The sequence below is a fragment of the Haliotis cracherodii genome, unplaced genomic scaffold (assembly GCF_022045235.1).
Source record: "Haliotis cracherodii isolate W230 unplaced genomic scaffold, xgHalCrac1.p SCAF_2, whole genome shotgun sequence".
NCBI lineage: Eukaryota > Metazoa > Mollusca > Gastropoda > Lepetellida > Haliotidae > Haliotis > Haliotis cracherodii.
In genome coordinates this window covers 24,306,442-24,334,256 of record NW_027266275.1, presented here as the reverse complement: position 1 = coordinate 24,334,256, position 27,815 = coordinate 24,306,442, and the positions used below count along the sequence as shown (strand labels likewise).

General features: G+C 42.6%; 1 protein-coding gene across 2 annotated transcripts in view; it reads right to left on the bottom strand.

The window, feature by feature from the left end:
• Window positions 1-27,815, bottom strand: part of LOC139467863 (zinc finger ZZ-type and EF-hand domain-containing protein 1-like) — a 93,926-nt gene that overhangs the window by 48,319 nt on the left and 17,792 nt on the right. For both annotated transcript variants that reach the window (XM_071249371.1, XM_071249372.1), the window contains exons 14-40: window positions 27,263-27,394; window positions 26,195-26,311; window positions 25,761-25,864; window positions 25,177-25,257; window positions 24,106-24,210; window positions 22,940-23,025; window positions 22,501-22,556; window positions 20,180-20,269; window positions 18,584-18,646; window positions 18,290-18,332; window positions 17,797-17,913; window positions 16,924-17,022; window positions 15,864-15,961; window positions 15,276-15,369; window positions 13,252-13,357; window positions 12,194-12,264; window positions 11,947-12,054; window positions 10,547-10,769; window positions 8,970-9,040; window positions 8,252-8,308; window positions 6,657-6,785; window positions 5,364-5,468; window positions 5,118-5,185; window positions 4,167-4,329; window positions 2,791-2,902; window positions 1,830-1,963; window positions 717-802 (exon numbers count right to left, since the gene is read on the bottom strand). In XM_071249371.1, the coding sequence (XP_071105472.1) occupies window positions 717-802; window positions 1,830-1,963; window positions 2,791-2,902; window positions 4,167-4,329; window positions 5,118-5,185; window positions 5,364-5,468; window positions 6,657-6,785; window positions 8,252-8,308; window positions 8,970-9,040; window positions 10,547-10,769; window positions 11,947-12,054; window positions 12,194-12,264; window positions 13,252-13,357; window positions 15,276-15,369; window positions 15,864-15,961; window positions 16,924-17,022; window positions 17,797-17,913; window positions 18,290-18,332; window positions 18,584-18,646; window positions 20,180-20,269; window positions 22,501-22,556; window positions 22,940-23,025; window positions 24,106-24,210; window positions 25,177-25,257; window positions 25,761-25,864; window positions 26,195-26,311; window positions 27,263-27,394 (2,718 nt within the window). The remainder of the gene's footprint in view (window positions 1-716; window positions 803-1,829; window positions 1,964-2,790; window positions 2,903-4,166; window positions 4,330-5,117; window positions 5,186-5,363; window positions 5,469-6,656; window positions 6,786-8,251; window positions 8,309-8,969; window positions 9,041-10,546; window positions 10,770-11,946; window positions 12,055-12,193; window positions 12,265-13,251; window positions 13,358-15,275; window positions 15,370-15,863; window positions 15,962-16,923; window positions 17,023-17,796; window positions 17,914-18,289; window positions 18,333-18,583; window positions 18,647-20,179; window positions 20,270-22,500; window positions 22,557-22,939; window positions 23,026-24,105; window positions 24,211-25,176; window positions 25,258-25,760; window positions 25,865-26,194; window positions 26,312-27,262; window positions 27,395-27,815) is intronic.

Genomic DNA, 27,815 nt, shown 5'->3' with positions numbered 1-27,815 from the left:
GCAGGAAACTGACTTGGCTTCATATTGCACCTGTCGAACAAATTATACTGACACACAATGTCCATCTTGAAACACATCCAATGAGATTCCAACCTACACGACGATATTGTTGTGTTTGATCATTTCATGTGTAAATACACAGAACAACTCAATCTGAAGTTTGTGACCAATTTGACAAATATCACATAAATTTGAATTGGGTTATGAAAGTAGGTCTATTATAATACACTGAGCCTTGTCAAAAGATATTTACACCCAACTTACATAAGAACATTCACTGAGGCTGGAGGCAGTACTAGTTTGGAGGGACACTGACATGCGCCTTGCGAGACTCTGGCAACAGAGTGAGTGAGTGAGTATGGTTTTACGCCACTTTTAGCAATATTTCAGCAATATCATGGCAGGGTACACCAGAAATGGGTTTCATACATTGTACCCATGTCAGGAATCGAAACGTGGGTCTTCGGCGTGACGAGCTAACGCCTTAACCACTAGACCGCCCCTCTGGCAACAGAACCAGCATGAAGGGAACAAGTCTCAGGAAGAAGTGAATCACTGTCATCCAGTGAGTGGAATAGTCTCGACATTCTGCTGGCCACAGGGTAGCAGGCAGGCAGCTATTTGGAACACTCTTGTTGCATCACAGATGGGAAACAGGCACAGAAACACTATTTCCTGCTGCCACACAAAAGAACGACGTGATTAAAAATACTTACTTTTGAAGAAATGCTTTTGCTAATTCTGCTTGGCCATTTATCATGTTCCATAGAAATGAAAGCACAGTGGTAGCCTCATCAGTAGCCTACAGACAATTGCATCATCATCATCATCATCATCATCATCATTCCCCCAATGCAGACCTGTTTACCCTAACTTGCCAACCAGTAGTTCACAAAGAATCTGTTTGTAGTTCCAGCCATTGTCCGTAGCCAGATTTACCAACATGAAAATAGGTGAAGTTGACCTCAGACACATTACAATGAACAAATGACTGTCCCCTCATTGAGGCAGTATGACAGGGCCAGATATCATGGCATGAATCCTTGTATCAATGTGTTGATTTAAGAAGTAGTTTTAACTGCTTATACTTAGTTGACATTGACTGCTCAAGGTCATTAGCCTTTCATTTGGTCATTCCAAGCGTCTGCTCAATATTTACTACCACTAATGCAACAGGTCTCATTCCGTCATGCACAGTTGGTTCAAAGACGACAGCGTCCATGGCAAAACAGACAAGATCAATACCAATTTGTAAATTTATGTACATAAAGTTTTGTACTCACTTGTTTCCAGGTATCAACTTATTTTGTTCCAAATTACCCAAAGTAATATCAATTACTCAGTCAAGAACTTGACATACTGGTATAGGATTTTGTCAACATCTGATTGTTTTTTCACCTGAATTTTTAGTCATTATTTTTTATTCAAAATCTGTCAGAAACACGGAGAAACCGTAGGAGTAAACAGGTCTGCTGATGAGGTACATGTATCCGGGGATCATCATCTATACACTTCTCAGTGTTCAAAACAATATTGTGTGGGGTGGCCAACAGGACCGTTTTTGTGCCAACAAAATGAATTCTTAATCATTCATAATCATTTTCCACTCTATCACATAGCATTAATTCTGGATGAAACTGTCCTTTCTATTCAGTGAAGAAAACAAAATAAGGAGCATGATGTTTCATAATTTCCACTTGTGAATCACTGATTTTAAATTATAGCTTATGATTACTATTTAAGTACATTTCTCCAGTGCACCAAGGTATTTGTCCAACTGTCCTACAGCTGTTCCTTGAGTCGCGACCCGATGTTAGAGGTGTACTCACCACCCGCCCAGAGAGAGACCTCTGTAGTTTGCCAACCATGTAGCCTCCACGGAATAAGGACGTCCACAGCTCGCTCTGGAGGACATCCTGCTCTGCACTCTCCTCCACAGCAGCAATACTGTCCTTGGGGAGGACTGCAACACAGACACACACCTGTAACCCTTCAGACACATCAAACCATCCCCACCTCTCATCAGCCATACGGTCCGTGGGGAGTACTGCAACACAGACACACTAACTGTAACCCTTCAGACCATCTCCATCTCTCATCAGCCATACGGTCCGTGGGGAGTACTGCAACACAGACACACTAACTGTAACCCTTCAGACCCATCTCCATCTCTCATCAGCCATACGGTCCGTGGGGAGTACTGCAACACAGACACACTAACTGTAACCCTTCAGACCCATCCCCAGCTCTCATCAGCAATACTGTCCTTGGGGAGGACTGCAACATACAGAGACACACCTTAACCCTTCAGACCCATCCCCACCTCTCATCAGACATACTGTCCTTGGGGAGTACGGCAACACAGACACACACCTGTAACCCTTCAGACACATCAAACCATCCCCACCTCTCATCAGACATACGGTCCTTGGGGAGTACGGCAACACAGACACACTAACTGTAACCCTTCAGACCCATCAAACCATCCCCACCTCTCATCAGACATACGATCCTTGGGGAGTACGGCAACACAGACACACACCTGTAACCCTTCAGACCCATCCCCACCTCTCATCAGACATACGGTCCTTGGGGAGTACGGCAACACAGACACACTAACTGTAAACACCATGTTTGTGTGTATGGCATCATTGTTCTTGATATGTTTCATTCTCGACAGAGAAGGAAGTGAAGCAGGACAATACATGAGTTGATGTCAAAGAAGGACTACATGTGTCAAGGTACACAATGTACATTACAAAGTCTTCCATTACTCTACACAGATCTTACTTGGATTGGAGCTGAGAGTAGCACCACACAGTCTGCCGAACAACTTGGCCAGACCCAGCTGTAGATCGTAGGGCCAGGAAAGGGGGATGTCGGGAGTCCCCTTAGCGGTCACCTGGAAACAGAGACAGTCAAATCAGCTTCACTGTAACTGAACATCTCACATGGACGTTTTGGGTGAAACGATACATCGGTGCACCGGTGCATTGTGAGTCTGCATTGTGATACGATACACGGAATGTTTTTTTCTTTATCGATACATTTGCTTAAAACATTTACCTACTACTGATTTAATGACATCCAGTATTTTTGTCAGTCAAATATCACAAAATGTGTTGTAACTAGGGTTTCAAGTTCACTACTAAAAATACCTGCTATGAACATGTGTTTACAGCTATCTTTTCCTTTTGAACCTGCTCTGAAATATTCCTAGTCAAGAAGTATTCACATGATTTGACATAAATATGCGTATTGTGATACGTATTGTATCGTGACCTATACATTGTGATACGTATCGTATCGTGACCCTGCTGTATCGTTTCGACACTAATGGAGGTGTTGCGACGTGTAACCCCCACTCACCAGAAACTTGTAACTTACCCACCAGAAACACGTACCCTACTCACCAGAAATTTGTAACCTACTCACTAGAAACACGTACCCTACTCACCAGAAACTTGTACCCCACTCACCAGAAACTTGCACCCAACTCACCAGAAACTTGTTGCTTGTCGCAAAAGGCGACTAACGGGATCAGGTGGTCAGACTCGCTGACTTGGTTGATACATGTCATCGATCCCAATTGCGTGGATCGATGCTCATGATATCAATCACTGGATTGTCTGGTCCAGACTAGATTATTTACAGACCGCCGTCATATAGCTGGAATACTGCTGAGTGCGGCGTTAAACAACAAACCACCAACCAACCAACCAGAAACTTGTACCCCACTCACCCGAAACTTGTAACCCCACTCACCAGCGACATGTAACCCACTCACCAGAAACTTGTACCCCACTCACCAGAAACTTGTAACCCCACTCACCAGCGACATGTAACCCACTCACCAGAAACTTGTACCCCACTCACCAGAAACTTGTAACCCCACTCACCAGCGACATGTAACCCACTCACCAGAAACTTGTACCCCACTCACCAGAAACTTGTAACCCAACTCACCAGCGACATGTAACCCAGTCACCAGAAACTTGTACCCCACTCACCCGAAACTTGTAACCCCACTCACCAGCGACATGTAACCCACTCACCAGAAACTTGTACCCCACTCACCAGAAACTTGTACCCCCACTCACCAGCGACATGTAACCCACTCACCAGAAACTTGTACCCCACTCATAAGAAACTTGTACCCTACTCACCAGAAACTTGTACCCCCACTCTGTGTTGCTGCTGTCTGACCGGAACAGGAAGTGGAGATGTGGGCCACTGAACACAACCTGCTTCTGCCATTTTGGTGTGCCAACCTTCTGATCAAACTTCATCTTCAGGCCCTTTGCATCCGTGAACTCCAAGTAATCATACCTAGTGAATGGATCACAAAAACTGAGTCACATGGTCATTGGAAGACATTTGCACAACAGAAACAAAAAACAGGTTTAGTGATATTTACAGAAAACACAGTGGATGCACTTCATAGACTGATGCAGGAAGAGATTTTTGAAGTAGATACACTAGATATCCAAGTCAATCCGTGAAGATCCGGGGTAGAATAGGTCTTCAGCAACCCATGCTTTTTTTTGCTGAAAAAGGCGACTATGTTTGTCGTAAGAGGCGAGTAATGGTTGGTTGGTTGGTTTGTTGTTTAACGCCGCACTCAGCAATATTCCAGCTATATGACGGCGGTCTATAAACAATTGAGTCTGGACCAGACAATCCAGTGATTAATACCATGAGCATCGATTCACGCAATTGGGATCGATGACATGCATCAACCAAGTCAGCGAGCCTGACCACCCGATCCCGTTTGTCGCCATTTACGACAAGCAGAGTCACCTTTTACGGCAAGCATGGGTTGCTGAAGACCTATTCTACCCCGGAATCTTCACGGGTCAGGCGAGTAATGGGATCTGGTGGTCAGGTTTGGTTGGTGCATGTCATCGTATCCCAATTGCACTGATCTATGCTCATGATGTCAATCACTGGATTTTCTGGTCCAGACTCGATTATTTACAGACCGCCGTCATATAGCTGGAATATTGCTGAGTGCAGTATTAAACAACAAACAAACAGACAAACAAGATGTCCGAGTCACCAACAGACGAACATCTACAATCAGTAATGAGAATACACAGAAACAGTGAAGCACAAACCTTCTCTCAGTCTCACATCTAGGATCAAAGTCCACAATCAACTTGGTAGCTCCGGGACAGGAAAACACCTGCAATGGAACAAACTCGTGAAATATACCCATCTGTTTATCCTCCACTCCAGCATAAACTAAATTAACAAAAAGTATTCATAAAATGGCACATAAAATTGAAAGAGCAAAAAACCCTCTTCATCATACGAATTAAATGTGAGCCATCATGTTCAAACTGTTTCAGCAGTTTCCGTACCTGTGTGATGTAGGAGTTGTTGTCGTAGTTGTGAGGAGACTCCATGCTCCACGTCCGCAGCACGATGTCGTCAGCCTTCATGTCGCCCCAGTTTTCACTAGTGATCTGACAAACAACCGGGACATCATAGAGTGAGTTCTTGAGTGAGTTCTTGAGTGAGTGAGGTTTAACTACTTTGACCAGTATTCCAGTTATATCACAGTATGTCAGTTTGGTGAGGGAAGAAATCCCGGAATTGATGCAGGTCATAGGACAAATATCATGGTGAAAACCATGTTTGTGGTTTGGTTGGTTGGTTGGTTTGTTGTTTAACGCCGCACTCAGCAATATTCCAGCTATATGACGGCGGTCTGTAAATAATCGAGTCTGGACCAGACAATCCAGCGCTTGATATCATGAGCATCGATCCACGCAAATGGGATCGATGACATGCATCAACCAAGTCAGCGAGCCTGACCACCTGATCCCGTTATTAGCCTTTTACGACAAGCATAATCACCTTTTACGGCAAACATGGGTTGCTGAAGACCTATTCTACCCCGGAATCTTCACGGGTCCCATGTTTGTGGACAGTGCTGACTAATCAAGAAACATGATCAGGTCATAGGCTTCCGACCCTCCTAACAGACTCCACTTTCCACAGAGAATTGCTGTGGCTTTTATGGCTGGGCCATCTGTGTACCTATCTGTCTCTAGCATTACTGTGACAGATGCTGCTGACTCCAACCATGTGACTTTGATCAGACCTGTGTGTGAGGTGAGGTGAAATGGGGTTTAACATTGCGTCAAAGATTATTGCACTTATATTGCGACGTGCATGCATGTTTGTGTGTGTGACTCTTACACTAGTCTGGACTGATGCCGATTTACAGTGCTAGCTCACTGAGACACCATGCCGCAGTTTAACATGAATACCCCACTCAGACACAGTATACTGACTCCGAGCCGACCATTCCTTGTTTTAGGCCCTTAATGCCGAGCACCAGGCAGGGTAACAACAAGTACCATCTTTTAACATCTTTTGGTATGATACGGACGGGGATCGAACCCCGGACCTTCCACTCTCCGGGCGGACGCTTCCCCACTAGACTACAGAGGCGGTCACCTGTGTGTGAAGCAGAGGTCAGCTGCATTTTTCACCAGGGTACATGCATATGTCATATTGATAACATGACTTGCGATCCACACCTTCAGGATACACTCACGAACCAGGCCATGACATGGAGGTCTGATAGGTTAACAACAGGACTAACGAGAACACTCATGGATATCGACCAGTAACATGTGACCTACCTTGGGGAAGAGATCAGGGAACGTGGAAGCCATTGAAACAAGCTCCTGGGACAGCAGTTGAAAGTTGTGCAACAGAGATACTCGGGATTGGCAGTCAAAATGATCACACAGGTAAGTCAATATCAGCACCTGCAACACCAACGTGCACTCTAGTGTCTACAGAGACAAGGACAAAGGGAAGGAGGGGAGGGGGAAGAGAGGGAAGGTGGAGGGAAGGAGGAAGAAAGGGAAGGAGGGAAGGAGGAGGGAAGGTGGAGGAGGAGAGGGAAGGAGGGAGAGGAGGAAGGAGGAAAAGAAGGATGTGGGAATGAGGGAGGAAAGGAGGAAGAGAGGGAAGAGAGGGAATGAGGGACGGAAGGAGGAGGAAGAGAAGGAAGGAGGGAGGGAAGGAGGAAGAGAGGGAAGGAAGTCGGAGGGAGGGAAGGAAAGAGGGAGGGAAGGAGGAAGAGAGGGAATGAGGACGGAGGGAGGGAAGGAAAGAGGGAGGGAAGGAGGAAGAGAGGGAAGGAGGACGGAGGGAGGGAAGGAGGGAGGGAAGGAAAGAGGGAGGGAAGGAGGAAGAGAGGGAAGGAGGACGGAGGGAGGGAAGGAGGGAGGGAAGGAAAGAGGGAGGGAAGGAGGAAGAGAGGGAATGAGGACGGAGGGAGGGAAGGAAGGAGGGAGGGAAGGAGGAAGAGAGGGAAGGAAGAAGAGAGGGAAGGAGGAAGAGATGGAAGGAGGAAGAGGAAGAGAGGGAAGGGGGAGGGAAGGAAGAGAGGGAAGGAGGAGGGAAGGAGGGAGGAAAGGAGGAGGAAGAGAAGGAGGAGGAAGAGAAGGAGGAGGAAGAGAGGGAAGGAAGGTGGGAAGGAGGAAGGAGGGAGGGAAATATATATAACACTGTGTTCTGCACCTCCTGATCACAGCCCAGTGACTGCCACTGCCTGGTCAAGAAGCCAGGTCCTGTGTTTGCTCCATGACCTATTGACACACTCACACTGCTAAGTGGGAGAATGCTTTCATGTGCTAATTCAGTTTATTTACAACAAAATGGTGACAATGGTGACATGAGATTTAGTGACATCACAGTAGATGTCATATTTTTACAATTGCTGTCGTCATGTGGATACTGTGAATATTGCTCTATAGAAGACAATGCTCTACAGAACAAAATGCTCTTCAGAAGACATTGCTCTACAGACGACAATGCTCTATAGAAGACAATGCTCTACAGAAGACAATGCTCTACAGAAGACAATGCTCTATAGAAGACAATGCTCTTCAGAAGACAATGCTCTACAGAAGACAATGCTCTACAGAAGACAATGCTCTTCAGAAGACATTGCTCTACAGACGACAATGCTCTATAGAAGACAATGCTCTTCAGAAGACAATGCTCTACAGAAGGCAATGCTCTACAGAAGACAATGCTATACAGAAGACAATGCTCTTCAGAAGACAATGCTCTACAGAAGGCAATGCTCTACAGAAGACAATGCTCTACAGAAGACATTGCTCTAAAGAAAAACAAAGAATTGTGACGCTTGTTCAGTAACATCAATAGAACATGTACACACCTACATGTAATACCTGTAGCAAGTGTAGACTGGGCAACTTACCAACTGTCGTATCACAGATGAGAGAAAAGCTGGCTGGAGAGCTTTGACTAGTTGCTCCTACAAAAATACAAACAGTTAGAGCAGTCAGTGAGAAAACAGTCTGCTACAGGTATTGCAAATCTCCTCAAGTCCCAACACAATGGCTGATGCTTTCACAAGATTTACATCACAAAGAAACAACTTGTTGCTTTCTGTTTTGCCTTTTTTCTTTCCAGTAGGCATATAAACATTGTATGCAAAGATTATTCAAAGTAGCATCAAGAGGATTTAAAATTTGCATTGGCTATAACCATAAGGGCCATTTCCTTTTAAAATTTAAACTTCAATAAAATTTTCAACTATCACTTTATCCTTGATAATTTTCAGAAACGTTTCCAAAGATGATTAGCATCTAAAACCACATGGTTAATATAGACATGTATATCAAGTTAGGTCCCAACAGTATTGCAATTTCTGAAAGAACTATATTTACATCCAGATGTGTATTTTAGTAGACAGTCAATTCATTCCAGAATCATTTGACACATGCATGATAAAAAAACATGAACAATATTTCTACACCTTACAAAAAGAGCAAACATTTACCTCAGTTATTTTACCAACATCTAACAACAAGAGTAGCTGACACCATGAGAGAAGTGTGTCTGACATGTCAGTATCATAGCAATAACAAACTACATCTGCTGACAATACCTTGGCACTTTTGTTTCATACTCACAATCTTTTCCTTAGGTTGTCTTTTGAACAACTTGAGTGCTTCCACACCTTTGTTGGAAACATGGATAGAATCTGGAAACAGAATACATATTGCTCCATGTTACAGTCTCGAGACCTGTGAAGGAGAGAGGGAAGGACGGAAACATGGATAGAGTCTGGAAACAGAATACATATTGCTCCATGTTACAGTCTCGAGACCTGTGAAGGAGAGAGGGAAGGACGGAAACATGGATAGAGTCTGGAAACAGAATACATATTGCTCCATGTTACAGTCTCGAGACCTGTGAAGGAGAGAGGGAAGGACGGAAACATGGATAGAGTCTGGAAACAGAATACATATTGCTCCATGTTACAGTCTCGAGACCTGTGAAGGAGAGAGGGAAGGACGGAAACATGGATAGAGTCTGGAAACAGAATACATATTGCTCCATGTTACAGTCTCGAGATCTGTGAAGGAGAGAGGGAAGGACGGAAACATGGATAGAGTCTGGAAACAGAATACATATTGCTCCATGTTACAGTCTCGAGACCTGTGAAGGAGAGAGGGAAGGACGGAAACATGGATAGAGTCTGGAAACAGAATACATATTGCTCCATGTTACAGTCTCGAGACCTGTGAAGGAGAGAGGGAAGGACGGAAACATGGATAGAGTCTGGAAACAGAATACATATTGCTCCATGTTACAGTCTCGAGACCTGTGAAGGAGAGAGGGAAGGACGGAAACATGGATAGAGTCTGGAAACAGAATACATATTGCTCCATGTTACAGTCTCGAGACCTGTGAAGGAGAGAGGGAAGGACGGAAACATGGATAGAGTCTGGAAACAGAATACATATTGCTCCATGTTACAGTCTCGAGACCTGTGAAGGAGAGAGGGAAGGACGGAAACATGGATAGAGTCTGGAAACAGAATACATATTGCTCCATGTTACAGTCTCGAGACCTGTGAAGGAGAGAGGGAAGGAGGGAAACATGGATAGAGTCTGGAAACAGAATACATATTGCTCCATGTTACAGTCTTGAGACCTGTGAAGGAGAGAGGGAAGGAGGGAAACAAGGATAGAGTCTGGAAACAGAATACATATTGCTCCATGTTACAGTCTTGAGACCCGTGAAGATCTGGGGTAGAATATGTCTTAAGCAACCCATGCTTGCCGTAAAAAGTGACTTTGCTCGTAAGAGACGACTAACGGGATCGGTCGGTCAGCCTTGCTGACATGGTTGGTGCATGTCATTGTATCCCAATTGCGTGGATTTTTGGACTAGTGCACATACGATTGTTATGAACACAGTTATTTCTAACCTTATGGGTAATATTTATCATGAAGAGTTTCACAATTTACAGAGATACTTTAGGTGAAATATTTGTATTTGACAATTAGATCTGTCTTGTTACTGCCATCAGACTTTAAGCATGGACCATCGAAAAGAGAATGGGTCAATAGTGATATGACGAGCAAGCCATGTCACATAAAAAAATGACATCATGTTATCTGTAGAGGCTGGTCAGCCGAATGGAATGGATATTTACAATCAGGTAGCTAGATTCCATAATATGAAATGACTGATTACATACACTTGAGGGCGGTCTGCACGGCGGTGAGCTTCATGGCGTCGTCCCCGTCCATCATCTGCTGCCAGCACCAGGTCAGGAGGGACGTTTGCAGGGAGCCGGTCAGGCGGATCAGGTACGTCAGCTTCTCGTTCTGTTCCGCCGAGTCGAGAGAAGCCTCGAACTCCTGCCCTGCTACTACAATCAGTGTCTGCATCACGTCTATCACGTGACTGGCATCAAACTTCTGCAACATGAACATCATCAAACATCTTTAACTTGGAACTGACTTCGACATTTCTTTAGATGTATTAACGACAAAAATGAATCATACCTTGTAAATCTGTGTAGTGGTAAATTCTCATAAATCAGTTTGTCAACAATATCTTTACAGACTGCTAATATAAGCACCAACACAAAAAAATCTGTAGACAATATGAAAACAGTGACATCATTCGGCACAACAATGCACAGCCAGCCCCACCCATTTTCTTATCATCCAATCAGGAAACAGTAGTCAGTTAGTGGGCTTGATCAAATTCTGTTTAGTTTTTGGAAGCATAAAACGCAAAAGCGTTTGATGGGTTAGCCAATCTGTGGCCATGAAATCCCTTGCAATTTATGTATAAAGGAATTAAAAGTTCCATATCTCCACAACCTGATGCTACAAGGAGAGATCACCCATTATCAGTACACCTCATCAATCTTGATCCTAACGGTTGTCGTTTCACTCATCATATTCTTCAACCAAGATACTACTCAAAAGATAAAGAACATCCAATGTTTCATATGACTATTGTTTATCTGTCATGTCATTTAAACTAACTCCGAGCCAACCAGTCCTTTTCTATCCTATTAAAGCTGAGCACCAGGCCGGGTATCTGGGTATCAGCAAGTACCGTATATCGCTGTGTTTAAAGCGACCCCACGTACAAGACGACCCCCCTGTACATGCCTTCAAAATCAACCCAAAACCCTATACTCCGTGTATAAAGCGACCTGGAATGAATCACATCACAAGTGCGCACACAAACCTTATATATGCAATAAAAATATGTTTATCTTGCGTTGTTTTTTCTACGATGATTGGTCGCGTGTGTAACTCCAGCACATGTTGCCATTTTGTGTTTACACAGTACGACACCAAATTGGTGCCCGTAAAATAAAATTCATTTATGAAGTAACAACATATAAGAAAGTGAAACAACTGGAAAAAAATGTGAGATCTTTGACTTCGTGTATAAGACGACCCCCCTTCTTAACCCCCTCATTTTAGGTACCAAAAACTCGCCTTATACACAGCGATATACAGTACCATCTTTTAATGTCTGTGTGTATGACAAGGCCAGCAACTCTCCGCTCTCCAGCCAGATGCTCTATCCACTACACCGCGGAGACGCAAAGACACAAAGACATGATGTTACCTCTGATGATGCTGTCGGGAGGTCCAGCAGTCCTCTCGGGTCCACGGAGCTGAAGAACTGACACAGAGACTGGAACACGAGGGACACAGAGGGTGCTGTGGCCAGATTCTGAAACATACAGACAGCCATTACTGAGGAGTCTGAGGATGTGAGTGTACAATCAACGGTAATAACCACCATGTACTCATGAATGTCCTGAACAAGTGGAGAAACAAAACACAAATAGATACAAATATATGACACTCACATCTACGTTGTTCATCATGTTGAAGAGGCGTTGTCGTTTTGTTTCTTTGTCAGGGAAGAACAGGGATGCACCTGCAACAACATGTATATATGTAGCATCTGTACTCGATCATGTTCTCCATGGATGTATGCATCAGTTGTTTCTTAAGTTAGTGAGTTGAGTTTCCACAGTCAATCTGTTGGCTACATATGGTTTGTTTTGTTTCTTTCTTTCTTTGATGTTTAACGACGCACTCAACAATATTCCAGCTATATGACAGCGGTCTGTAATATGTAATCGAATTTGGACCAGACAATTCAGTGATTGACATCATGAGCATCGATCAATGCAATTGGCATACGATGACATACGTCAGCAAGTCTGACCACCTGATCCTGTTAGTCACCTCTTACGACAAGCATACAGGCATAGGTTGCTGAAGACCTATTCTACCCCTGATCTTCACGGGTAGGCTCCATATGTAGAACTTACCACATTGGTGAAAACCATAAGCTTAGCATAGTCCTGATACACCAAGGATCATAAAACGAATCTGGGATTCAAAACCAAGACCTGCAGATCCTGGCATGTCAAAGTGACGGCAAACGTGAATAGCTTTGACCACTGTGTCACATGTATCCCTGACATAAGATAGCACTACCATATATACCATATATGAGTAAGACTGGTATAAAATATTTGTTTGATCTCATAAAAGAGTGAGTGAGTGAGTATGATTTTACGCCGCTTTTAGCAATATTCCAGCAATATCACGGCGGGGGACACCAGAAATGGGCTTCACATGTTGTACCCATGTTGGGAATCGAACCTGGGTCTTCGGCGTGACGAGCGAACGCTTTAACCACTAGGCAAACCGACCGCCTCAAAAAAGAGAACAGAGATTGTTTTAAAACAACAACAAGAGAACATGATCATTTAATTGGTCATGTTGGTACACATGTACTAAATCTGAACCAAATTTAGTGCAACAATCTAACAATTAATTCCTACTGGCCAAAGAGACACACCCACTTTTATTAACATAAGTACAGGTATGTGGGAAGATGTGGAGCACATACCATCAACAATGAGCTCTTGTGCCAGTCTGTATGGCTTGCTCTTGGGGTCAGTGTTTGGGGTGTCAATCATTTTGCAAAGGTGTTGGAACATTTCTTCAGCAGTGGCCTGCAACACAGAGGTGACTAAACTACATCTCCTGTATCTAGCTGAAACAACATGTTGTTGTTGTTGTTGGTTTGTTGTTTAACGCCGCACTCAGCAATATTCCAGCTATATGACGGCGGTCTGTAAATAATCGCATCTGGACCAGACAATCCAGTGATCAATATCATGAGCATCGATCCACGCAATTGGGATCGATAACATGCATCAAACAAAGTCAGCGAGCCTGACCACCCGATCCCGTTAGTCGCCTTTTACGACAAGCATAGTCACCTTTTACGGCAAGCATGGGTTGCTGAAGACCTATTCCGCCCCGGAATCTTCACGGGTCGAAACAACATGTAGGCATACATGGAGTTACAGGAGTTCTCTGCTGTACAATCAGATCCCGCTAACTGTGTTTGGGCCAGTGAAAGTAACTATGAACAGCTAGGTACCATGTAAGGTCACAGCTTCAAAGACAAACTTCACAGATGGTTTGTTTGTTTGTTGTTTAACGCCCGCACTCAGCAATATTCCAGCTATATGACGGCGGTCTGTAAATAATCGAGTCTGGACCAGACAATCCAGGGATAGACATCATGAGGATCGACCCACGCCATTGGGATACAATGTTATGCATCAACCAAGTCAGCGAGCCCGACCACCCGATGCCGTTTGTCGCCTCGTACGACAAGCCTAATGGCCTTTTACGGCAAGCATGGGTTGCTGAAGACCTATTCTACCCCGTATCGTCACGGGTCTCGCAGATGGTAGCTGCCCATGAGGTGATGTAGATGCTGCAAACATGACCATCAGTTTCAGTAGCTAATGGGATAGAACACCTTGTACGGGAACTAAGGAACTATTCTACCTTGAGAATTAATCATTTTTAATTTGTTATCTGAAAGTACATTCATTTAAAAACCTTGTTAAATTGAAGTTTCTCATTTTGAATATTTTTCCTCAGATGTGACACAGACAGACTTAATGTTTTCTCGTTTTTAATATATTTCAATCCGATGGTACCACTTGACACTTAATTAACTTGATTAAAAATTCCTTTTAACATTGCTTTAATTAATTTCAGAGAAATCATGTGTGAAGCAATCGAAAGATCACACAACTCACCGTAATTAACAGCAACCACAGTCAGATTACCGCTATTGACGCCTTGAAACAAACTTTAGTTGACAGAGAATGGATTCATATATCATAAATGCCATACTTTGACTCGTTAAAAGTCATACTTGTTATAGTTTGATGATTCTATGTCAACATGTAGTTCTCGCGATCACGTGCGCAGAAGTCTCGACAGGGACTGGTCAAACTGGTTCCATGTTAAAAATAATAACCGGCAATAGCAATCAGCTGCTTCGCTTAGGGTTATAATTATTTTAAATATATTTAGTAAAAGCCGCAACCAAAATAACAAGATATTGGAATATATTATTCATGATAAAAAAATAGTTTCAGATACAATTTTTGTTGATCCTTGCATTAAAATCCTGTAAAGTTATATTATTGGGTGTGTCTTGACTGAATCACCGGTAGATTCCAAGAAACCGTGTGTACAGTTGATAGCTGTTTTCGGCAAAGTGAACGAGAAAATACACAAGGTAATATTAATCCCTGGATGTAAAACAATGCCTAGCAGAACAAAAAATACAATTTAAATGGTAAATGAACATGTCAGGTGATTTTTTATCTCAAATTTCGAATTTGTACTGACCGAGGTTCTCATCACCCATTCATTTACCGGAACACGCTGAAGGGGTACGGATTAATTTGTTCTGCGCATAATATTCGAATGGTTCTTTTTCCAAAAAACTGAATCCGCTAGAGGGGTGTGTGCATTATACTCGGGTGCGCACTATACTCAAGAAAATACGGTATATCTCATCAGAAGCTGCCACACATAGATTCAATGCTGCTGGTTCACCTTATCCTCATCCTTGAGGGGTGAGAGCGTGGGCGTGAGACTGTGGAGCAGCTGCAGCAGCAACAGGCTGCACTCCCGCCATCTCTCGTCCTTGCTGGAATACGAGGTACAGGTAGATTAAGTGATAAAGTTGACAAGTCAAACATTGTGAAATATCTTACTCTTGTGTATGTCAAAGAGGCAGTCAATACACTTATGTTGTTTTTTTGTTTAACGCCGTACTCTGCAATATTCCAGCTATATGACATCAGTCTATTAATAATTGAGGCTGGACAAGACAATCCAGTGATTGACATCATGAGCATCGATCTAAGTAATCGGGTTACGATGACAGGCATCAACCAAATCAACAACTTCCACCCAAATCCTGTTCGTCGCATCTTAAAACAAGAACGGATTGCAGAAGACTAATTCTATCTCACATCTTCACGGGGGCAATACACTCATGAATCAGTGACCTTTTTAAACGACATGTAAAACAGCCTCACAAAATAATGATCTGTCAACACTGGTTTCCAATATTTATTTTTATCCTGTACTATTTATGTAGATTAGGTCAGTCACATGGCAGAATATCCTTTCACTCACCTTGATATGAAGTTCTTGTAGAGATTCCAGAGATTCTGTAGTTGTACATCATAGAAATCCAGACACTCGGGTTTTGCTGATCTCCCCCTCTTCCGAACCTGAATCAACAACAGTCATGAGTAAGCATAAACACTACATGAACAACACATTTGGAACAATATTTTCTTTTTTAACAAGAAAAATTTGGCTATGTTTCTAACATCATGCATAAGTAACAATTACAATATATTCTAGTAATTAATGGCCCAGCAGGTCCAGGTCAAATGAAAAACAAGCTATTTTTTACAGCTGGATGATGGCATTCTACAAACTTATTGTCAACAGGTCGGGAGTCTGTACATCAGTGGCTAATGCCAGAATTTTTTAAAAATTTGTTTTCGAATCCACCGCCTACCAAAAACTTAAAATAAAAAAAAAGATAAATGAAAAGCAGTATTTTTTTCATTCTTCTGACCAGAAATAAGTCAAATGTGAAAAAAAAACCTCATTTACTGTCACTATCAATATTTTAAAATAAATTATTTAAAATACCAGTTAAAAAATTATTTAGTAAACTTAATTATGACAAAACAAGAGACGAAAATAAAATATAATTGAAATTCAATTACATGTATTTGTATTTTTTCGACTTACTAACCTGAATATTGGGACAAAAATTCAGAAAGGATAAATATAAACATGTCTGGCCTAAAGATAACACTGGGACGAATCACACTCAACCGACCACAACAGAGAGTTGGTTTCTCCCCTATTCAATCAGAGTGAGTGAGTTTGGTTTTATGCCGCTTTTATCAATATTCCAGCAATATCACAGCGGGGGACACCAGAAATGGGCTTCACATGTTGTACCCATGTCGGGACTCGAACCTGGGTCTTCGGCGTGACGAATGAACGCTTTAACCACTAGGCTACCCGACCGCCCAATATTCAATCAGAACTACAGACACAACAATATGGCTCCTTGAAGCTAGTACTGCTGGCCATTATGGCAAACATTAGCTACTGGGGACTAATCCTGGCACAAGGAACGTATTTGTTCAAATGAACATCCACATGGTACCTGATCCTGGGCGAGGTCCACGAGGAACGTGAGGACCCACTTGGAGATCTCGGGACTCTGGGTCTCGGGGCGCTTCTCAGGGTTGGGCGGATGGACAATCTAAACAGACAGCAGGAAATGGCTGACATTCATCATAAACCTCCTTGGTAAACATATTTCATCTGAACATATTCATGCCTGAATGACGCTATCACAGGTAAGACCCCATACAGAGGATTCACTCACTCACATGGAGAAGAAAGTTTGTATCAAAGATGAGGATATATTAATTATACCCTCTAAAGAATCCATTTACAATTCTACCATGAATTTGGAATTACTTGATTCTGATTGGTCAATGAGTATGCATTAACCAAACAAAATTGTGTAATGAGCTTGACATCTGGTTCGTAAAGAACATGGATTTCAGTGTGCAGATTTCAGTCGATTGCAGGATTTGCAAAGCATGTGTACCATCAACTGGGTGTCGATAGTTATTTTGCAAATCTTTCTATGCTTTTAATCAAGGTGCTCAAGTGATGTGATGTGCTTCGCAGGGTAAGACCCATTTTATTACAATATTGATCTTGATTATCAATGAGATCGTCTTGACTGGGTGCAAGTGGAATGAGGGAATGAATCTGATTGGTCAATAGTATGGACATATAATGGACGTAACGTAGCCACTGGTGGCGCTATGATCGAGCCTGGAAAAGAGGGTGGAAACTGGACTCTTATAGTCAGTTAATGTCCTTGCCTCGGGAAGATGTCAAGTGCTACTCGTGAATGAGGACATTTATCACTGCATATTTACACCTCCTCAGCACAATTAAATAGTCTCAGACTGGCAGACTAGCATGAATTGCAAAGTTGCATGTAAACCATCCCACATACCTCAACTTCTTCCTCTGTGAATGGCGACTTCCTGACAAATCCATAAAACTTGATAGAGATGACGCCTATTTTGCCTGCACTCTCCTGTCGGGGCTCCAGGAACTTGATCAGCACGTACTGGGAAGCAGATCACAATGAACAGCCAGACGCCAGTCTCAAGATGGCAACGCTCATAACATGTTGTAATGTAATGTAATAATCTATACATCCTAAGATATTTTCTAATATGCAAGACAAAGTACTCGCTGTCGACTTGTCTTTAGAGCCTATGTACCCCAAGACCATATCACATCATATACACCAAGAGACCAATTGACAACAAACTGATCTAACTGGCATACTTTCGCCTGTTTATCTGAAATATCGTCATCTGTAGGGCTGAAATCGCAGGAACAAACTGTCCATTCAGTAACCAATCGAAACGAGTTTTTTAACACCAGGTAAGACAATGATACATGTATCTTTGATTTGAGGAAGGAAAATGTAGACATACCTGGCCTGTAGGGTACCAGCTGACAGGGACGTCCATTTCATCACTGAAACAACCAGTATACATCTATCACAGAGTGTATCACTGAACATGGTTGAAATTACGCTTGTGACAAAGTCTTCTTTCTTCTAACACCCATAAACATTCAAAGACAAAATGATATTGAGTTTTCCATGATTCATTTACCGCACCAACACATTTCTGTTAACTTAATGTTTTTGTCAATGATATGCTTTTGAAAAACCTAAAAATCCTTAATATTAATAAATATCACAGAAATTTTAAAAAAACCCATACCAGTCATCATCAAACATGAAGAAGGATACAGGGTTGTCAGGCTTTCCTCCAATACCAACATTTCTGAAACAGTCAACAGGATTGACATGATGGCAAGAAACAACATCCAGAAGACTGCATGCACAGATGGTGATGCTAGTCACATACCAGTAGTGGTGACACTCCCCCACACACTGACATCAGCACACTGCATGCACAGATGGTGATGCTAGTCACATACCGGTAGTGGTGACACTCCCCTACACACTGACATCAGCACACTGCATGCACAGATGGTGAGGCTAGTCAGATACTGGTAGTGGTGACACTCCCCCACACACTGACATCAGCACACTGCATGCACAGATGATGATGCTAGTCACATACCGGTAGTGGTGACACTCCGCCACACACTGACATCAGCACACTGCATGCACAGATGATGATGCTAGTCACATACCGGTAGTGGTGACACTCCCCCACACGCTGACATCAGCACACTGCATGCACAGATGGTGATGCTAGTCAGATACTGGTAGTGGTGACACTCCCCCACACACTGACATCAGCACACTGCATGCACAGATGGTGATGCTAGTCACATACCAGTAGTGGTGACACTCCCCCACACACTGACATCAGCACACTGCATGCACAGATGATGATGCTAGTCACATACCGGTAGTGGTGACACTCCCCCACACGCTGACATCAGCACACTGCATGCACAGATGATGATGCTAGTCACATACCGGTAGTGGTGACACTCCCCCACACGCTGACATTAGCACACTGCATGCACAGATGGTGATGCTAGTCACATACCAGTAGTGGTGACACTCCGCCACACACTGACATCAGCACACTGCATGCACAGATGATGATGCTAGTCACATACCGGTAGTGGTGACACTCCCCAACACGCTGACATCAGCACACTGCATGCACAGATGGTGATGCTAGTCAGATACTGGTAGTGGTGACACTCCCCCACACACTGACATCAGCACACTGCATGCACAGATGATGATGCTAGTCACATACCAGTAGTGGTGACACTCCCCAACACACTGACATCAGCACACTGCATGCACAGATGGTGATGCTAGTCAGATACTGGTAGTGGTGACACTCCCCCACACACTGACATCAGCACACTGCATGCACAGATGGTGAGGCTAGTCACATACCGGTAGTGGTGACACTCCCCAACACCCTGACATCAGCACACTGCATGCACAGATGGTGATGCTAGTAACATACCGGTAGTGGTGACACTCCCCCACACAGTGACATCAGCAGGTACTCTTGGATCTGTTAAATGCTGTCTAGCATGTTAGTGACGTCAATAGTAAACACCCATCCATGACTTTGTGTTTGTTTGTTGTTTAACTCTGTATTCCAGCTATACCATGATGGACTGTAAACAATTGTGTCTGGACCAGGCAATCCAGTGAATTGTTCAATGCAATTGGGATCTGATGGCATACAATCAACTGAGTCTGACCACTTGCCTCTCACGACAAGCAGAGGTTGCTTGGGACCTACATCTTACTCACAACCCCATGCCTTTGTGACTAGAGTTATAATGACTGGAGCAACATTCAGCTGACTTACCTTACTTGTACACTAAAGTTGTACTCGAGTTCATGCCATGTATCATACAAGTTGAACCTCTCAATCTGCTCCTCCAGCTTAAACTCCTTGCTGGAAGACACACAAACACACGCATGTTCACAGCAGGGACTTACAACATGAACAACATCTGTCACATTACTGTTACCTTTAGAAAGGCTTTTAGTTTCATTTGATTGTGGATTACTGAGGTAAACCATTACTGTTCAGTAACTTCTTTGAGAGGCATTTAGAGTGAGTGAGTGAGTATTGTTTTACACCGCTTTTAGTAATATTCCAGCAATATCACGGCGGGAGACACCAGAAATGGGGTTCATACATTGTACCCATGTCGGGAATTGAACCCGGGTCTTCGGCGTGACGAGTGAACGCTTTAAGCACTAGGCTACCCGACCACCCGGCATTTAGACGTTAGACTACTAAGTAAGTTGAGACATTTGAATGAACAACTTCTTTATTACAATTAGGAGCGACATTTCGGTGTAGGTTCTAACACTCTTACCCCTACAATGTAAAACTTACCACTATAGTGTACAACTTACCCCTACAATGTACAACTTACCCTACAATGTACAATTTACCCCTACAATGTACAACTTACCCCTACAATGTACAACCTACCCCTACAATGTACAACTTACCACTATAGTGTACAACTTACCCCTACAATGTACAACTTACCACTATAGTGTACAACTTACCCCTACAATGTACAACTTACCCTACAATGTACAACTTACCCCTACAATGTACAACCTACCCCTACAATGTACAACTTACCCCTACAATGTACAACTTACCCCAACAATGTACAACTTAGCCTACAATGTACAACTTACCCCTACAATGTACAACTTAGCCTACAATGTACAACTTACCCCTTCAATGTACAACTTACCCCTACAATGTTCAACTTACCCTACAATGTACAACTTACCCCTACAATGTACAACCTACCACTACAATGTACAACTTACCCCTACAATGTACAACTTACCCCAACAATGTACAACTTAGCCTACAATGTACAACTTACCCTCCAATGTACAACTTACCACTATAGTGTACAACTTACCCCTACAATTTTCAACTTACCACTATAGTGTACAACTTACCCCTACAACGTACAACTTACCACTACAATGTACAACTTACCACTACAATGTAAAACCTACCACTACAATGTAAAACTTACCCTACAATGTACAACTTACCCCTACAATGTACAACTTACCCCTACAATGTACAACTTACCACTATAGTGTACAACTTACCCCTACAATTTTCAACTTACCACTACAATGTACAACTTACCCCTACAACGTACAACTTACCACTACAATGTACAACTTACCCTACAATGTACAACCTACCACTACAATGTACAACCTACCCCTACAATGTTCAACTTACCACTACAATGTACAACTTACCCCTACAACGTACAACTTACCACTACAATGTACAACTTACCCCTACAATGTACAACCTACCCCTACAATGTACAACTTACCCCAACAATGTACAACTTACCCCTACAATGTTCAACTTACCACTACAATGTACAACTTACCACTACAATGTACAACTTACCCCTACAATGTACAACCTACCCCTACAATGTACAACTTACCCCAACAATGTACAACTTACCCCTACAATGTTCAACTTACCCCTACAATGTTCAACTTACCACTACAATGTACAACTTACCCCTACAATGTTCAACTTACCCCTACAATGTTCAACTTACCACTACAATGTACAACTTACCCCTACAATGTACAACTTACCACTATAGTGTACAACTTACCCTACAATGTACAACCTACCACTACAATGTACAACCTACCACTACAATGTAAAACTTACCCTACAATGTACAACTTACCCTACAATGTACAACTTACCCTACAATGTACAACTTACCCTACAATGTACAACTTACCCCTACAACGTACAACTTACCCCTACAACGTACAACTTACCCCAACAATGTACAACTTGCCCCTAGTGTACAACCTACCCCTACAATTTTCAACTTACCCCTACAATGTACAACTTACCCCTACAATGTACAACTTACCACTACAATGTACAACTTACCCTACAATGTACAACTTACCCCAACAATGTACAACTTACCCCTACAATGTACAACTTACCCCTACAATGTACAACTTACCCCAACAATGTACAACCTAGCCTACAATGTACAACTTGCCCCCTAGTGTACAACTTACCCCTACAATGTACAACTTGCCCCTACAGTGTACAACTCACCCCTAAAGTGTACAACATACCTCTCTCTGAACACAAACACCAGTCCTCTTCGTGGTCCACGACCGCCTGGGGTTATCTGATGTAAAATACACAAACCATGTCTAAACATTGCCAATGTCACCTCAGTAAAAAGGTTTGGTTTATCAAACGTGGTAATAATACAGAAATCAAACTTTGCATTACATACAATGCAGTGGACTCTAGCCCAATATGCTTTATAATGACCAATGTATAGAGCCAAGATACTGTCCAATGTCATAAATAACTTCAATAAGACTACACAGGCAAACCATTGATCTTGATGGTACCCTTCCAATGATTCTGCCGGGTTCACAAATGTCAGCATTAACAGTCCTTTACATGTTTGCAGTCATTCCCATCAGTAAGTTTCACTGAACATTTCTCATGGAAATCACACAGCTATGAGCACAGATTATCCAGCCAGAGTCATGTTGTTACCTTTATTCTGAGCTTGGTGAGCTGAATGTTCTCTTGGGCCTTGAAGAACATGTTCACCTTTGTCTTGCCTTCTTCGGACAAGTAGGCTATAGAAAGAACACATGACAGTAAGCAATGACAAAACTAAATAGGAATTCAAAAGCTGTCACAATTACAAACACTATTACAACCTTATGTAGCTCTATGAATGAAATTTTCTATAATACTCTTAATAATATATCATGTACTACACAACACTCATTTGATTTATTTGTTTGTTTGGTATTGAATCACTGAGCAGTTTTCCTGCATTATGATGGCAGCCCGTTAAAAAAGAAATCGAATCTAGACCAGACAATTAAGTGATTGATATTATGAGCAACAGCCCATTTCATCAAGGTATAATATTATGCCAAGTCATCGACTTTGACCACCTGATCCATTCAGTCGCCTGTAGCAACCAGCATAGGTTGCTGGGGACCTATTCTAACCCTTAAATCCCATAGGCAGACCAACAGTGGTGGCTGGGGACCTATTCTATCCCTGAATCCCACAAGGAGACCAGCATAGGTTGCCGGGGACCTATTCTATCCCTGAATCCCACAAGGAGACCAGCACAGGTTGCTGGGGACCTATCTTATCCTTGATTCCCACTGTGAGACCAACATTAGTTGCTGGGGGCTTATTCTATCCTTGATTCCCACAGGGAGACCAGTATAGGTTGCTGGGGACCTTTTCTATCCCTGAATCCCACATGGAGACCAACATAGGTTGCTGGGGACCTATTCTATCCTTGATTCCCACTGGGAGACCAACATAGGTTGCTGGGGACCTATTCTAGCCTTGATTCCCACTGGGAGACCAACATAGGTTGACAGGGACCTATTCTCTCCGTGAATCCCACAGGGTTGCACCATTTGAGTATAACATCCAAATGAGATTAAAACATGACAGCTTGTATTCACCAGTAGCTCCCCTTCCACATACTATGACATTATCCAACTTGTAGGCTAAGTCCAATGAAGCAATTGGTCAGGCAAAATGTAAGGTTCCCGTGGAAAGACGGCTGTAACTGGGATGGGATGATGATAGAAACAATAGAAATAATAGAAACAATAGAAACAATGAAGACCTAACCAGAGAGGAATCACAGGGCTACACAGTATCACCCAAACAGCCAATCTTACGTTGTGGCGCATTGCCCGATGGCTTCAGGGTGACATTCTCGGCACTAGATGTCTCATCACTCTGACCCCCGTCACATCCACAAACGCTGAACTGTAGGGGGCTCTCTGAAACACACAGCCAGCATGAGTTCACCATGATAACAGGTAGTCTGACAAGGACCACTAGAGTCTGGAATATGTTAACCAAATCACAAAAGCTGCCAGACCATAAGAGTTGATTCTCCAAATGGAGTGTGTGTGTGCAAGTTGAGTACCATGTTCTCCATGGATGAATGCATCAGTTCTTTCATAAGTTAGTGAATTGAGTTTGCCACTGTGAATCTATAGGCTACATTTTGTTTGTTTGTTTGTTGTTTAACGCGGCAATCGGCAATATTCAAACTATATGACACAGCTTGTAAATAATCAATTCTGTGACAGACAATCCAGTGATTGACATGATGAGCATTGACCAACGCATCTGGGATATGATGACATGCATCAACCAAGTCAGTGAGTCTGATCACCCGATCCCATTAGTTGCCTCCTACAAACAAGCATGGGTTACTGAAGATCCATTCTAAGCCAGATCTTCAAAGGCACCTCAGTGCTAAAAACTTGCACTAGTCTTATAGTCCTTGTCAAACTGCCAATAGTTAAGGTATCATAAGGACAAGTAGAAGTTTGAAATTTGTAAGTATTTTGCTATATGTTATCATTATAAGGACTAGTGGACTGAAACTGTTAGTTTCATCACTGCACCAACATAAAGTGAATGAGTGAGATATCAATGTTTCAGCTTTATCACAGTGACCTGTAAATAATCAAATCTTGACTCGATATACCAGTGTTTGATAATAATGAGCAAACCCAACATGGCTGAGTTACAACGACACAACAAGTCATTGATACAGTGTAGGGACGTATTCTGCCCCTAGGACCACTACAGTATTCCACTGGCATGCAAGTAATTCATCACCTATAAATACAACTTGTATAAACTCAACAGGAATGAGAAGGGAATGGAGATGGATGACAGCACATTGCATCCCCTAGGCCAGCCCACTACCACAGCTACATAATGCTACTGACCTAATCTCTCCCAGCAGGAGTTCCTGGCATCTATCATCTTCAGCAGCAGACCTGAACACGGCAAGGTTAACTCAGGATTTCCTGCAGAGAACACAGATACATAATACACAGGTAAACAGAACAACAGCTGTTACAGGGTTAGAAACTGGCACTAGTCCTGCCCAATAGTCAAGGTATCATAAGGACTAGTAGAAATTTGCCATTCTTAAGGGTTTTGCTATATGTTATCATACGGCTAGTGGACTAAAAATGTTAGTTTCTACTGCTGCAAGGTATCATAAGGACTAGTAGAAATTTGCCATTTTTACGGGTTTTGCTATATGCTATCATACGGCTAGTGGACTAAAAATGTTAGTTTCTACTGCTGCAAGGTATCATAAGGACTAGTAGAAATTTGCCATTCTTAAGGGTTTTGCTATATGTTATCATAGGGCTAGTGGACTAAAACTGTTAGTTTCTACTGCTGCTGTTATAATTTATATCATGAACAACAAGAGTGAGTGTGCTGTGAGCAGTATTTCAGCCAAATGTGGGAAGTAAGTCCAAAGTGAAGAGCCAGTATTGAGGCTGACACTGACACTTACTATAAAAGTGTTTGAGGGTTTTCAGCAGGCCTGCCACGTTGCCCCTGGCCAAGTTGAGCCCCAGCAGTAGGTGTAATCCCTCGGGGATGATCTCATCTCCTTTACTGAAACAAAACATGGAAAAAAACATATTCATTTCAATAACACATTTCCCCCACACATTTATACATGTCAGTCAAAATGTTCAACAAGATTATTCAATCTTATCATGGAAAGGCAAATTAACACAATTTACAGACATGGCCTAACTGGCCCAGATTTCCATGAAGTAATCCCATTCATTTCCCTATATAAGTGAGTGGGTTGGGTTTAACGCCCACAATCATAGGTTTCCGGCGTGCCCAAGGGATGCAACTCTGCACCGCAAATCACGGCACATTAGAGGACTGGGCCACCTGTGCCCTTCTTTCCCTATATAAGATGTTGGCTCCCACCTTGCCAGCTCCGTGATGAATGTCTCCATCTCCTGCATCACATGCTTGCTGAGGAACTGGGGACGGTCAGTGCTGGCCAGGCTGAGGGACAGCGGCGGCATGTGTTCCAGGGCCTTCCTACAAGCACACCCATGCATGTCATTGTCTGTCACTGATACAACAAAACAGATTTCACCATCAAAATAAATTACACTTTCTTAATTTAAGGAATAAAACTCAGCAAAAAAAAGGTCATATCTAATTATTATTTTTGTTATTTTTGTTATTATTGTTGCTGTTGTTATTATTATTATTATTATTATTATTATTATTATTATTATTATTATTATTATTATCTGACACATGTACATGGAGCAGCATCGAAGATCTTTGAACAAGATAACATACGGTTAAGATAACTTCAGTTTATTTTCATAGCCCAATGAACATGGTTGGCTTTCATCATAACATTGAACTGTCTACAAGCAACAGAAATCCCCAAAGTCCTACACTCTGAACCAAACAACTCAAAAGAACAAGCTTTGGTTTTGATTGTTTGTTGTTTAACGCCGCACTTAGCAATATTCCAGTTATATGACGGTGGTCTGTAAATAATCGAGTCTGGATCAGACAATCCAGTGATTGACATCATAAGCATCAATCCACGCAATTGGGATCGATGGCATGCATCAACCAAGTCAGCGAGCCTGACCACCCGATCCTGTTAGTCGCCTCTTACGACAAGCATAGTCACCTTTCATGGCAAGAATGAGTTTCTGAAAACCTATTCTACCCTGGATCTTCACGGGTCTAGAACAAGCTAACACAGGACTGGTCATGATAGGAGAAATCAATCCTTACAAGAACTTGTCACTTAAATAATATAACCTTTACCACTTAACTCATCCTTGTAGACACAGTGAAGAAAAGTAAACAGTAGATTCATAGTGATAACTCAAGGGACATGCAGACGGAAAAGCAGCATGAAAAATTAAGACACATCTGCATGTTTCTTTAAGATATTCTACCCAAACAATTCTAGATATCAGGAATATAATAATTGTGGAGTAAAGTGTGAGAGATCCCTACTTGGTATGTTGCAGGACCAGCAGTCTGAGCTGTGGAGACTGAGGAACAGTGGCAGACACTGTGGACGCCAGGATCTGCAGGTACCACATCGCCGTCGCATCCATCACTGTCACGCCAGGCTCTCGGACAACTCTGAGGTTAAACATAGTCTTGTGAGCCTCTCATATAGAGGCACCATATAATAAAGCAATACATGTACAATGAAACCCTGTTCACCCAGACAAGTCCAAGTTAAACTGTCTGGGTTAACAAATTTCAAGATGTAGATCATGGGTACAGAGTTATGTACCTTGGCATAAATTACGATGCAACGATAAAGGTCTGTATAACTCTGTATATCTCTATACCGGATATCAGTGTGTAAAAGGCAAGTTTTTCGTACCTAGAATTAGGGGCTTTCAAGGGGGGCTGTCTTATACAAAGGGTTGAAGAGTTCTGATGTTTTTTCCCCAACACAAAGGCATTACTGTGAGCAAGTCAGATGAGTCGGCATTAATTTCCAGATTTAACGGGACAGATTACATATTGGTAGTAAGCATTTCATTCTCAACAG